Consider the following 15,151-nt stretch of genomic DNA (forward strand, 5'->3'; position numbering starts at 1 on the left):
TGCCTGTAGGAAAGCCAAGTTGAGTTTAGAACTCATGGAGGAGTCTGGATAAGAGGCTGTGGGTTAAGAGGCCTGTGAGTTTGGCATTCATGGGCTGCATGAAGGAAGTGGAGGACTAGGGAGACCGAAAGGGAGTGGCCAGATAGGCAGGGGGTAAAACAGGGACGAGAGTGTTTCTAGGGGCAGGACTGGTCAGCAGTGTCAGTAGCTAGTGACAAAGAGGCTGAAAGGTTTTCATTGAATTTAGAACAGGGAGGCTATGAGTGACCTTACAGAGAGTGGTTTCAGTGGATGGCAGGTACAGGTGCAGAAAATTGATCATGATCATTTGAACAAATGGAAATATAGACAACTTTGTCCAAATGCTTGGCTGTGGAAGGAAGGTAAAGGTGAGCCACAAGGGGGGCCTTAGGATTTGGGGATTAAGCCTGTCTAATTATATTATACATGAGAGGCAGTGTTTGAGCAGTGCCTTGAAAAGGAGGTGAAATTTGGACACAGGAAAATGATTGGAAAAGGCATTACAGATAAAGTTAACTTCTATTAATTGACTTGAAGTAATAACAGTCAACCATTTATTGAGGACTTTCATGTGCCAGACAATGAACTAAGGGCTCTACATGCATTATCTCATTGATCCTTGTCCCAGCCCTTTAAGAGAGGAGGTACCATTGTTATTTCCACTTAGAGATGTGAACACTGAGGAACAGAAAGCCTACCTCATCATGGGTGTCTGTGTGTATAGAGATCCAGGCAGTCGCAGGACAGTCTGGTCACACAGCGGGAAGGAAGTGAAGAGAGTTGGTAATGTGCTGCTTTTAAAAAGGTATTTATGGTGTCATGATCACTTTGTCAATACCTCACTGTGGACGTCCTCATCTAACATTTAGTTTTGTTCTCTAGTGTCAAGGGAGCCCTCTAATGGACATTTGTTGCACTACAGACTTTCAGCTTTCATTCCTTCAAAAAGTTCAGTGCCTCCCCGTGCCCCAACCACCAGCTCAGATGCCCTTAGGGTTGATGCAAACAAGACAGACATGGTCCCTGAGTTCCTAAAGCAAGACTGAGGCAGGAAGAAGCCGAATGTGTTTGGAAGCCCAAGAAGACAGGAAAGTGGCATGGGAAGAGACTGGAAAGTTAGAGTGGGTCAGATTGGACAGAGCCTTGAAAGCAAAGATGAAGAGACTTTGCTTTAAGAGTGGTGGATTTTGGCCAGGTGTGGTGGTTCACGCCTGTAATCCCAGCACTTTGGGAGGCCAAGGCTGGTGGATCACGAGGTCGGGAGATCGAAACACAGTGAAACCTCGTCTCTACTATAATTACAAAAGATTAGCCGGGCTTGGCGGCACGCGCCTGTAGTCCCAGCTGCTGGGGAGGCTGAGGCAGCAGAATCGCTTGAATCTAGGAGGCAGAGGTTGCAGTGAGCCAAGATCGCACCACTGCACTCCAGCCTGGGTGACAGAGTGAGACCAAAAAAAAAGAGTAGTGGACCTTTGTTGGAGGACATAGGTCTGATTTTATGTTTTTAAAGTCACTGTGGTTATTCTGTGTGTGGAGGATGGATTACAGGGAGGGAAACGAGAGTGCAAGAGGGGAGGAAGACCTGGTAGGAGATCAGTTAATTCAAGGTCCAGGTGAGAGATGATGGACTATGGTGCTGTAATAGATAAACTCATGATATATTTCATATATCAGCATTTTATTCCAAAACAATTTTTGAATGTCCTCCTACCCTAGATAGGGCAGACAGATTATCTGTAACATTTTTGGAGCACATTTTAATACCTGAGTGTTTCCAGTAATTTACAAAAGAAAATATAGCCTTTCCTAACTTGTCCCATGTTGGTCTGCATTTACACAGCAGTAAGTTAAAAGTTAGTATTGGGGCTAATACGGTGAAACCCCGTCTCTACTAAAAAAAATACAAAAAAACTAGCCGGGTGAGGTGGTGGGCACCTGTAGTCCCAGCTACTCGGGAGGCTGAGGCAGGAGAATGGCGTGAACCCGGGAGGCGGAGCTTGCAGTGAGCTGAGATCCAGCCACTGCACTCCAGCCTGGGTGACAGAGCAAGACTCTGTCTCAAAAAAAAAAAAAAGTTAGTATTGGGGGTCAAATATTTCACTTTAGATGAAAGTTTAGCCACAATCTGGCTTCTGTTAGGCCATATCTAATTTTTTTCATCCAAATGTGGAGCATCATTTGTGGCAGCCAGTAGTACCTGCTGAGTCACAGGTGTGACAGCTGCATTTCAAACAAGCCTGGGAAGGAGAAAGAAAGCCCTTCCATGTGTCCTGTGGCTGAGAGGAGCCACCCATGGACTCCACCTTGTAAACACAGTGGCACAGGACACAGCACAGGCCTAACCCATGCAGGATGCTGGACTCGTTCCCTTATTCACTACCTCTCTCTCTCCTTTTTCCTGGCTTCCCTGCCCCAACTTCCCAAACACACAGTGTGGTTTTTGATTCTTGACTTTTCTCAGCTGCAGTTGACTCCAGCTCTGCCTGTTTGTTTATTCCTCTTTCTCTGTCCCTGGCTGTCTGCCTTTTGGCCCATCCTTTAAGGCTTGGAATGCTCTTGGGCTTACCTTCTTTCTGTTCATTGGTGATGTGTTTTCTCAGACACACCTGCTCCCTGCTTTCATCTTTCAACCTCATGGGGCTGTGACAACTCTTCCCTCCTTGTCCCCTGGAAGCCAGTTCTGAGTAGCAGCCAGGCCTAGAACACTGGTGACACAGACACACTTCACAGCCTTTCCACATGGTCTAGTTTCAGATCATGGTAATCTCCAGTCTAGGAGGCTGCTGAGCCCAAGAGCACAGGCTCTGGAGTGAGACACCAGTTCACCCCAGTTCTACCACCAACTTGAGAACCAACAGAGGGATGTGGTGAGGATTCATTCTTGGTGGCAGGTTATATAAAGTGCCTAGCCCAGACTGGATGATTAATAAATCCTTGCATTTGTTATGCTTTACTATTCCATTAAATACTGAAAGCAGATCCTGATTTGGAATAGGTCTCAAGAAAGGAGACCCTAGTTAATCCTGAATTAGAATCTTTGCTTATAGGTAACAAAGAATTTAGGAATTTATCTCACAGTTTGGCTGAAGAGTTCTGAATTTAAACTTCCATCAAGGTCCTGGGTCCTAGGTATTTTCAACCGAATAATTCTAAATATTGAGTGATTGGTTGCAGTAGCTTATGCCTATAATCCCAGCACTTTGGGAGGCCAAGGCAGAAGGATCTCTTGACCCCAGGAATGCAAGACCAGCCTGGGCAACATAGTGAGACCTTATCTCTACAAAAACTTAAAAAATTAGCTGGACATGGTGGCCTGCACCTGTAGTCCCAGCTATTGGGAGATTGAGATGGGAAGATTGCTTGAGCCGGGGAGGTTGAGGCTGCAGTGAGCTGTGATCATGCCACTGCACACCAATCTGGATGGCAGAGTAAGACTTTGTCTCCAAAAAATAAAAATAAAAAATAAATGTTGAGTCAAGTCTACTGCTCCTGCCAGAAGAGATGATTGAAATGCATTACATAGAATAATAATGGTTAAAGAAAAGCTTGGCAAAAGTTCCCAGAGTATATACTTTATTGGGACAGGAGAGGCTACGTGTATCATGGTATCTTTTTACCATTTTCTTAACCTTATAGGCCTGTGTTTCTAGTCACCATTAAATTACTACAGATTTGTGTCTTTAATGTAATATGTAAGTGTTTTGGAAGGGTGAGAATATTTCAAAGGTTTGAAAGTTAAAACTTTGTATGAAAGAATTGAAAACTTGGAATTTAGATCACTTTTCCATTGTGTCATATTTCTCTGTGACATGGATGTATTGAAGCATGGACATCATGTCCATGCACATAAAGCAGACAACCCAGACGACACACACATGTGCACAGGAACGCTCTGAAGGATGCAAACCCAACTGTGAAGTGTTGATTCCTGAGGAGGTGAACGCGCATGGGTTGAGGGTGAGAAGACGTTGTAGGAAGACTTTCATATATTACTGTGTACATTTCTCTAAGGTTTGAATTTTTAAAAATATATTCATGAGTTACTTTTGTAACGTAGAAATATTAATGACTTTCCTATCCATCCGTCTGCGTAAGCTTCCTCTTCCAGTTCAGGTAGAATGAACTGGATCAGTGTTGCTCCACTTTCCTTTTTAGCATTTTACATTCACCTGAAGATATCTTGGGATGAGGGTATATACTTTACCAAATTAAGCTATTTCCAAAGTAATATCCAAATACTTAACAATTTCCCAGCCTAAGTAAATGATCAGAGGCTCCGTACTCAGTCTCATCTAGACTGTGGCACGGAGTATGAACATATCAAATGCCCGATTCTCCATCAGGCAGAAATGAGAGTAACCATGTGCCATGGAGAAGGTTGACAGACTCCCTGTGAAGCACTTTGAAGTGACACCGGCCTCTGTGTGCTTCAGAAGAATCCAGCCACCTGCTCTATGGCCTGACATTTTCCTTTAGTTTTTGGTGGGCCAACAGAACTCTGTTGCCAACTGTTTTCTGTCCTGGGTACCCAGCCAGAGGCTCTGAAAGTCTGGAGACTTTATATTGACTAAACTTTAGGAACGTCAATTATATGTCCACCTCCAAGATGCCTTCTCTTAGTCAGGTGCAGCTCATTGTTTCCTCTTGAGCTACACTTAATATTCTTAAGCAAAACCTAAACTGACATTTCTCCAGCAATGCTCTCCTCGATAGAAATGAGAAAGGTAAGAGCAAAAGGAATCTTTTGCTCTCATGTACATACACTAACTCATAGAAGGTTAATTCTTCTATAGCCTGTGATATTATAAAATGTATTTATATATTTGTGATATAGTTCCTTAAAGAAAACAAAAGCAATATAGACATCTAAACTGTCACTGGCTTATTAAGTGTCAGTGCCAGAGCCTAGGAGAAAATAAGGAGCCTGTGAATCCCTTATTTGAATCTACCCAGAGCTGCTGTGTTTGAGAGCAAGTTTTAAAAGATTGTATGTAATACTAAGTTTATTCATCTTTCTTTTTTTTTTTTTTTTTGAGATGGAGTCTCGCTCTGTCGCCCGGGCTGGAGTGCAGTGGCCAGATCTCAGCTCACTGCAAGCTCTGCCTCCCGGGTTTACGCCATTCTCCTGCCTCAGCCTCCCGAGTAGCTGGGACTACAGGCGCCCGCCACCTCGCCCGGCTAGTTTTTTGTATTTTTTTAGTAGAGACGGGGGTTTCACCGTGTTAGCCAGGATGGTCTCGATCTCCTGACCTCGTGATCCGCCCGCCTCGGCCTCCCAAAGTGCTGGGATTACAGGCTTGAGCCACCGCGCCCGGCCGTTTATTCATCTTTCACACTGAGTCCCAGCATCATCAGATCAGCATTTGATGCCTGGATCAGTATTTATTCTGGGGAGTGATGAGGCACTGAACCTGCTATGTGTGTAGTCTGCCAAACGTCGGCATGTGCTCCTTGCAGCCCAGGCATCCCTGCGTGTAAGGAATGCATGTGTTCTCACCAGCCTCCTCTACTTACCTCCACATTTAGCCAGATTCTGCATATTAACATCTGCTGGGAAAGAGCATCACTACGGCAGCTACAAATAAGGTGAAGGAAGCAAAGTATTCTTCTGAGAAGTACTTAAAGAATAGGTGTGTAAATTTCTATAAACACAAGTCTTACAGGAAAATGAAAAATTTTTACATTTAAATAACTACAGAAATCATTGTCTAATTTTAATAAGAATATAACTTAATATAACTTGAATGGAGAAAAGGATGACTTGCAGTCAGGGAAAGTATTAAGAAATAATAGGCTCAAGCTGGGCGCGGTGGCTCAAGCCTGTAATCCCAGCACTTTGGGAGGCCGAGGCAGGTGGATCACGAGGTCAGGAGATCGAGACCATCCTGGCTAACACGGTGAAACCCCGTCTCTACTAAAAATACAAAAAACTAGCCAGGTGTGATGGCGGGCGCCTGTGGTCCCAGCTACTTGGGAGGCTGAGGCAGGAGAATGGCGTGAACCGGGAAGCAGAGCTTGCAGTGAGCCGAGATCGCACCACTGCACTCCAGCCTGGGCCACAGAGCGAGGACTCCGTCTCAAAAACAAAAAAAAAGAACGAAAGAAATAGTATGCTCAAAATATATAGCAATAAGTTGGAAACTTTTACTTGAATAATTTTTTACAAAACTGACCAAAGAACAAAAATATGAAGAGGCCAAGTTCCAGGAATCATGTTACACATTGTTCTAAAACAACATAAGCACTTAACAAAGTTGAACAGTTAACAAAGCCAAGTATTGTACTAGGCTTCTAACATTCACTAAGTATAAAATTCTACAGAACTGGTTTTCTTATCTTTAAAGAAAGTTGTTGGCAAGTGGTACTGGTGTTAGAGGAAAAAAAAAGGAAGTATGTACTGACCAAAATAGAAAAAAATATGAAGCACATTAAAAGAAAAAATATATATTCCTGAAAACCTTGTATAATTACAGCGGCATGGTTGGGAATGTTTGGTCTATAGTTTTAACAATTAAATCCATTGAATCTGGCCTCGTGCCATCCTAAAGTTTTATTCTAGATTCTCTGGAGTTTGTGATTATAGGTATGTTTCTAAGATTTAAGTAACTTTCCATGTTTATCTCCTTTTATGTTTGTACATAGAATAAAAATGTTTCTATTGTTGAGAATATTAGGGTTGGATGCAGTGGTTCACACCTGTAATCTCAGCACTTTGGGAGACCAAAGCAAGTAGTTTGTTTGAGCGCAGGAGTTCAAGAATGGCCTGGGCAACATAGTAAGACCCCATCTCTACAAAAAATAAAAAATTAGCTGGGCATAATGGCATGTCCCAGCTACTTGGGAGACTGAAGTGGGAGGATCACTTGGAGCCCAGGAGGTTGAGGCTGCAGTGAGCTGTGATTGCACCACTGCATTCCAGCCTAGGTAACAAAGTGAGAGACCTGTTTCAAAAATAAAAAATAAAAAATTGGGGTTTATCCACTTAGATTTTCAATACAAACGACTACTTAAATCTTTACCTACTTGTTAATTTCAAACCCCTTTCTACATTTTGATTTATCTTTAGATCTCTTTTTGTCTCAATAAATGGGAAGTATCAGGAAGTCTTTTTACTTGCTCAAGGTCAGAGAGAGCTTAGAACCTGATAGTGTCCCTCTGAGCCCCAGTTCTTTCCAACCTGCCAGGCTGTAGGCCCAGCAGTTACTCACTGCTAATAATTATGCTTGTGCTGTCATGGAAGTTGCATTGGAGAAAAGGATATTTAGCTGGCAAATAAAAGAAGAATGGGAGATTTTGTTCTTTAGAAATGCTAGTGTGACGTGGTAGGCTTATTTTTCAAATGGTCAACTGGTATTCTTTTCTTTTTCTTTTTCTTTTTCTTTTGTTTTGAGACGGAGTCTCGCTCTCTTGCCCAGGCTGGAGTGCAGTGGCGCGATCTCAGTTCACTGCAAGCTCTGCCTCCCGGGTTCACGCCATTCTCCTGCCTCAGCCTCCTGAGTAGCTGGGACTACAGGCACCCGCCACCACGCCCGGCTAATTTTTTTTTTTTTTTTGTATTTTTAGTAGAGACGGGGTTTCACCGTGTTAGCCAGGATGGTCTTGAGCTCCTGACCTCCTGATCCGCCCGCCTCGGCCTCCCAAAGTGCTGGGATTACAGGTCCAGTTGGCCAACTCATATTCTTAAACTAATCATAATTTTACCATAAGACCATATTTTAGTGATTGAAGAAAAAAATGTACCGAACTGTATGATATGATGGTGTCAAAAAGAACTAACCCAATATGAAACATTTTTCAAGAGCATGTTTCCTATTTTGATGTCAGTGGACCACTTGTGTTAAAGTTGTGAAAACCAACACTCCTGAATTCCACCCAGAACTCACACTCTGCACCTTCAGAGATCCTCAGATTGTGAGTGGCTGCCCTGAGGCGTACTACCAACCTCCGGCTTCTGTAGGTCTATGGAAAAACAGAACCGATGAAGACAGTGATGCATACAGCTGCTTTATCTGGTCTCTCCTTCCTCACTGTTATTGGAGGGCACTTTCCAGGCACAGTTCTGTTGACGGCCTGCTGCTGCCCACGTGGACCATGGGTTCTGGGATGGCTCCATCTTCTGTGCTTTGGGCACATTACTTAACCTCTCCCAGCATCGCTATCTTCATCAGCGATAACATTAGTAACCACCTCATAAAGTTGTTAGGAGGATCACCAGTGAGATAATCAATGTAAAGCTTACAACAGTGCTTGGCACTTAGTAAACACTAAATAAATGATAGTTGCCATTATATGCATACTTTTAAAAAACCTGATGCTTTTAAAAACATTTTTTCTGCTGACTAGTGAATTGTTCAGTTTTAAAACGTTCTGTGCCTTTAAAAAGTTATTAAATTAACTGTTTCCTCCTTTTTTGTACCCATCATACTTTGAATATATAACTACAGCAGCATATAAACACTTCACTTGCACTTACGTATTTAAATGTCCATCTTTCCATAACCCAAGGATAGGAACGAAGTCTTACTCATTGTTGAAATCTCTCGTACATAGCACAGTGCCTACCAAATACTAGGCAAAATCAGGTGTTCGATTCTATTAACTACCCTAACACTGAAATGAAAGTGTTCAATGGCTCAAAATAAGTATAACAAGCCTTAACTCTGGGGTACTTAAATTTATAATGTCTGCCAGTGAAGTATATATAGTTTTAAAGGTTAAAAAAAAATCAAGTGTTTAATGAATTTGAGCTGATTGAGCACTGACCAGATACAGGATCCTTAAACTTCATAATATCTAGTCCAAAGATGATTTTTTTTTTTTTTTTTTTTTTTTTTTTTGGTACAGATTCTGACTTCAAGGGGTTTGCAGGCTGGGAGGGAAAGTAAATATATAAAAAGTCATTTTTGGCTGGGCGGTGTGGCTCATGCCTGTAATCCCAGCACTTGGGAGGCTGAGGCAGGCAGATTACTGGAGGTCAGGAGTTCAAGACCAGCCTGGCCAACATGGTGAAGCCCCGTCTCTACTAAAAATACAAAAATTAGCCAGACGTGGTGGTGCTTGCCTGTAGTCCCAGCTACTCAGGAGGCTAAGGCAGAAGAATTGCTTGAACCTGGAAAGTGGAGGTTATAATGAGCCGAGATCACACCACTGGACTCCAGCCTGGGCAACAGAGAGAGACTCCGGCTCAAAACAAAAAGTTATTTTCTTCTTGTCCCGTAGTGGAAATATTAAGAAAGTGCTAGGGGAACTCGAAGGAGATGATTATAGGAGTTGATTAGGTATGTAAAATCAAAGTGAATGGGGCAGTGGCATCGGGGGAAAAGGGGAACCAGTAATGACTTAGAAGTCCTAAGCATGTTGCATGGTGATTGTGACATTCACTTCCTTTGAGTGGAGCTGACGTTGTGGTGTCCATCCTAGGTACTCTCCTTTTTCTTCATTGGTCTGATGTCCATGATGATTCCTCTGTGTAGCATCTTTGGGGCCCTCATTGCTGTGTGTCTCATCATGGGTCTCTTCGATGGATGCTTCATTTCCATTATGGCTCCCATAGCCTTTGAGTTGGTTGGTGCCCAGGATGTCTCCCAAGCAATTGGATTTCTGCTCGGATTTATGTCTATACCCATGACTGTTGGCCCACCCATTGCAGGTAAATATAATGATTCTCCAGTAATTATATTAATCCATAGTATTTTCTACTTCAGGTCTTAATTGAGTCTCACTTATATGTAAAACGTATTACAGGTTATTGATTACTGGTCTTTTGCTTTCATGTGTGCCTTACCGGTAACTGGTAACATTTTTAATAAGACTAGCTATAAACGGTATGTCGAAAAAGTTTGCTGAAAAGTCCCTCTTGTCCTTACTGGCAGCTAAACCACTGAATAAAATATGTAACAGTGGGCCAGGCGCAGTGACTCACACCTGCAATAGCAGCACTCTGGGAGGCTGAGGCGGGAAGATCACCTGAGCTCAGGAGCTTGAGACCAGCCTGGGCAACATAGTGAGATACTATCTCTACAAAAAATAAAAAATAAAAACATTAGCCAAGCATGGTGGCATGCATCTGCAGTCCCGGACGCACAGGAGGCTGAGGTGGGAGGATTGCTTGAGCCCAGAGGTCAAGGCTGCAGTGAGCTGTGATCATACCACTGTACCCCAGCCTGGGCAAAACCCTATTAAAAAAAAAAAAAAAAAAAGAGATGAAGATTCTGGAAGATTTCTAAATATGTCAGCTTTTGGTAAGAGATCATACATCCCCCTGAGGAGTAGTTGATGAAAAATAACATAATAGAAAAAAACCAAATGCCCGTAAATAGCTAATTGGGTAAGCAAAATGTGGAATATCTGCAGTGCAATATTATTCAGCCATAAAAAGGAGTAAAGTACAGAACTGATGCTACCAGGTGAATGGACCTCAAGAACATTATACTAAGTGAAAGAAGCCAGACATAGAAGGTGACATGGCTGGGCATGGTGGCTCACACCTGTAATCCCAGCACTTTGAGAGGCCAAGGCAGGAGGATCATTTGAGCTCAGGAGTTCCAGACTAGCTTGGGCAACATAGCAAGACCTTGTCTCTACTAAAAATAAAAAAAATTAGCCTGGCGTGGTGGCACATACTAATAGTAGTGTAATCCCACCAACTCCAGAGGTGAGAGGATCTCTTGCGCCTGGGAGATCAAGTCTGCAGAGCCGTGAGAGCACCACTGCACTCCAGCCTGGGTGACAGAGTGAGACCCTGTCTCACTCTAAAAGGTCGTATATCGTATGATTTATTTCATGTGAAATGTCCAAAATAGGTAAATAAATACAGATAGAAAACAGATTGGTGATTGCCAGGGGCTGGAGAGAAAGAGGATTGGGAAGTAACTACTTAATTGGGATGAAGTGTCCTTTTGGCACGATGAAAATATTTTGGAATAGAAGCGGTGGGTGCACAACATTGTGTATGTGCTAAATGCCACTGAATTGTTCACTTTCAAATGGTTAATTCTATCTCATGTGAATTCCACCTCTAGAAATTCTCTGAATGATACTATAAAGATGTCTCATGTTCAGTATTACTTGGGTGCCTGTGTCAATTAGTATTAGAAGATTCAATATAAATATGATAAAATGTAAATGTATGTACTGTCATCTGTGTTTGGCACATGAGACGCTTAGTGAAGGTTTAGCTCAATGCATTCTTATATCCTGAACTGCATTCCTAGTCATGAATCAAGCAAGCTGAGTTACTACTGAGCAGACCAAACACAGTTTAAGTTCAAAAGGTCACGGTCTCCCTGTAGGAGAATCCTCCATTCCTCCTTCTCTCCCGCAGCTAATATACTGTTCACTCTTCTTATTATACCCTACAAGCTTAGTTTTACAGTTTCTAAGTCCACAGCAGATTTTATATAAGCAGCACTCTAGTAGTAAATAGTTTTGCTACCAGAAGTGACAGTTAACAGAGCAAGAATAAGGGAGGTAACAGGAAACTTCTGAAGCAGGCAGAACACCACCACACAGCACCTGGCAGCAGAAAGCTGCTGGCTCACCAGGAGGCTCTGAGGACATCATAGTATTACAGCAGAACATAATCATGAGTGTTCATAAGGAGGAAGAGTTCAGTTATGTATGGAATGGTCTGATTCCAAAGATAGAAAACTTGTGCATTTACAGATACTGTCTATTTTATTTATGCAGAATGGATATACACATTTTTATGTGTTGGTACTTAATTAGACAAATGGTCAGCTATTTATTTAACAAAGTCAGATAGATATTTAGTATAGTATGTTCCCTGGACATTTTAGATAACTTAGGTTGTATAAGTTATAAAAGTTTAAAAACACTAAGATAACTTTTAAAACCATGAGTCCTGGAATTTGTTAGAGAAATTGGAAATGTTGAGTACCCTAAATAATAGTTTTCAGAAGCAGAACCCAAATATAGAATGCCATTAATAATTCTTATATACTTATATTTTCTTCCAGGTACTTACAAACCTTAGTCTCTTTCCAAAATGTATTTAATAACCTAACTTTCATCCACATTATTAAATTTACAATTTTTCTCAATTTTGAATTATAATGTTAAATAGTTTCATGTTATTTCATAAAAACCAAATAGACCAAAGAGTAGTTTGAAAGCTGGGCATGGTGGCTCATGCCTGTAATCCCAGCATTTTGGGAGGCTGAGGTGGGAGGATTGCTTTAGCCCAGGAGCTTAAGACCAGCCTGGGCAATGTGACAAAACCTCATCTCTACAAAACATATAAAAATTAGCCAGGCATGGTAGCATGCACCTGTAGTCCCAGCTACTCAAGAGGCTGAGCTGGGAGGATCAGTTGAGCTTGGGAAGTCAAGTCCTGCAGTGAGCCGTGATTATGCCACCATACTCCAGCCTGGGTGACACAGTGAGACCCTGTCTCAAAAAAAAAAAAAAAAAAAAAGTCTGCCTTTCCAGCTTTTCAAGTAATGTCTTGGTATGAAAATCCAGAGGCCTGTACTTTATGACAACGTTAAATATATGAGATCTTTTTTTTTCTATCAATAAAGGTTTATATTTCAGATCTGTTTCCTTTAAAAAAAAAAAAAAAAAAAAAAAAAGTCTGATATCTGAGATGTTTGCACCAGTCCTGTGGAGGTGAAATTAGGCTGGGACTAGGCCATCCCTGTGACTGATCTAGACCCCTTACAGAGCCACACTTGTTCTCCCTTGGTGACAGCTTTTTCCCTTCTCAGGGTTACTTCGTGACAAGCTGGGCTCCTATGATGTGGCATTCTACCTTGCTGGAGTCCCTCCCCTTGTTGGAGGTGCTGTGCTTTGTTTTATCCCATGGATCCATAGTAAGAAGCAAAGAGAGATCAGTAAAACCACTGGAAAAGAAAAGATGGAGAAAATGTTGGAAAACCAGAACTCTCTGCTGTCAAGTTCATCTGGAGTGTTCAAGAAAGAATCTGACTCTATTATTTAATATCTTACATACCTCCACCAGACTGGACTTGCTTTTTGAATTTTAAGCAAGTTTCCTTTCCTTTTATACGAATTGCAAATTTCATATTTTTTTAATCACATCCTAGGAATAGCACAATAATTGGGAAATAGAACCCTTATCACTGCAAGAACCATTTTCTGCCACTGAATATCTCTGATCTTTCCATGAGTCTGAGGGCAGAGACTCTGGTATATGAAAACATGTCTGAAAGTCACATATTGTGAAAATTTGAAGCTATCTCAGTAAAAAGCAACTTTGGAAACTGTGAATGATCTTTAGCTTGTACAAATATTTAAAAATACCTCAAGCTATACTGAAAGGGTTGCAGTTTGGTTAGGAGTGGAAATATTTTGTTTATTAATGATGTCTTCAGTTCTGGTACCTCTGTTTTACTTTCTTATGCTCTTTGGAAACTTTTTGCAAAATTTAAGCCTGGGTTCTAGGTAATACCAGATCTACTTAAACCTCCAGTTTGTGTTAAAGTTGCTTTCCTGCTGTTAAATAAGCTATGATATTAAGATATTCTGACTTGCTCCAGTGTCAAGGGCTCTTCTGGGAGCAGGTGCTACCAATGTGTTCAGAATCAATACGTGAAATGAAAAGGATCCTCTTCAGGAGGATCCTGAGCTGTTCAGAAATCATTTAAGTTTACAGCATTGTTCCCTTTGCGTTTGCAGTGTGTTTTACTCAAGTAGCCAGAAACACCCTACGTTTCTGAATTGTTTAAATTGTAACAATAAAGTAAAATAGAATGCATGAAAGATATTCTGGCAATTGTAACTTAGAAATCTTCTGACTTCCAGATTTGTTAGCCCTAGAACCTGATATTTAAACAAAGTCTTACTTAGCAGTTATCAAGTGGCAGTTATAGGCAGAAATTGGTGGAGGCCGGAGGATGGGGAGGGGGGCAAAACCCTTTATATTTGTGAAGAAAATATCTGTAGCTGATAGAAATAATTGCTTAAATTGGTTTATGAAATTAATGAGTCTGAAAAGGTTAAAAGCACTTATAAAAAGAACCAAGTCCTACATTTCCAGAACTTTCTGACAAAAATTTTCACTCATATTATGAACACTAGTGTGTTCCCTATGAACTTTCCCATTATATTTTTGCTATTTATATACAGATTATCATAAGAAAGCTTTCAGTTTGAGGACCAAAAATTAAAACCAAAGTCATGCTGTGACCCATACTCATTTACAAAAACAAGAACACTTTCCTATATCCCTAAAATTATGCTTTAGTGCTTGAGACCTTTAAAAGGTAGTGCTTTTCATCGTGAAGACATTCAGCAACTTACTTTGTCATACACGCAGTTGTACCTTACCACTTCTAATAGTTTCATATTTCATATTCAGGGGACTTAGATAATTTGCCTGTGAAAAAAAAATCTACATTTTGACCATACTACCTTTTCATGTTCTTATAAGTTTTTAGAAAATGATTTCATTCACTCATGTCCAGTTATATAAAATGTTACTTTCTCATTTTTGAGAAGTTCAACAAAACATACAACTAAGACCAATCATCAAACCCACTATTATAAATGTTCATTTTGGCTGGGTAAGGTGGCTCATGCCTAAAATCTCAGCACTTTGGGAGGCTGAGGAGGGAAGATCGCTTGAGCCCAGGAGTTTGAGACCGGCTTGGGCAACATAGCAAGATCCTGTCTCTACTAAAAATAAAAAAAATTAGGCCAAGTGTGGCGGCTCATGCCTGTAATCCTAGCACTTTGGCAGTCCAAGGCAGGGGGATCACTTGAGCCCAGAAGTTCAAGACCAGCTTGGGTAACATGAGACCTTGTCTCTACAAAATATTTAAAAATTAGCCAGGCATGATGGTGCCCACCTGCAGCCCCAGCTACTCAGAAGCTGAGGTAGTGGAAGGATTGCTCAAGCCTAAGAGATGGAGGCTGCAGTGAGCTATGCCACTGTACTCTAGCCTGTTCAACTGAGCAGGACCCAGTCTGTAAAAGAAAATAAAAAACAAAAACTGTTAATTTTTTTAAAAGTTTTAGGCCGGGCGCAGTGACTCACACCTGTAATCCCAGTACTTTGGGAGGCAGAGGCAGGTGGATCACGAGGTCAGGAGTTTGAGACCAGCCTGGCCAATGTGGTGAAACCCCGTCTCTACTAAAAATAAAAAAA

At 41.4% G+C, this 15,151-nt stretch overlaps 1 protein-coding gene across 1 annotated transcript in view; it reads left to right on the forward strand.

Annotated features, from left to right (window-relative positions):
• Positions 1-14,683, forward strand: part of SLC16A10 (solute carrier family 16 member 10) — a 141,294-nt gene extending 126,611 nt beyond the window's left edge. Inside the window, exons 5-6 of the mRNA XM_030929438.1 lie at positions 9,442-9,670; positions 12,750-14,683. Coding sequence (XP_030785298.1) covers positions 9,442-9,670; positions 12,750-12,982 — 462 coding nt within the window. The 3' untranslated portion in view covers positions 12,983-14,683. The remainder of the gene's footprint in view (positions 1-9,441; positions 9,671-12,749) is intronic.
• Positions 14,684-15,151: the final 468 nt, after the last annotated feature.

The sequence above is a fragment of the Rhinopithecus roxellana genome, chromosome 4, assembly GCF_007565055.1.
Source record: "Rhinopithecus roxellana isolate Shanxi Qingling chromosome 4, ASM756505v1, whole genome shotgun sequence".
Taxonomy (NCBI): Eukaryota; Metazoa; Chordata; class Mammalia; order Primates; family Cercopithecidae; genus Rhinopithecus; species Rhinopithecus roxellana.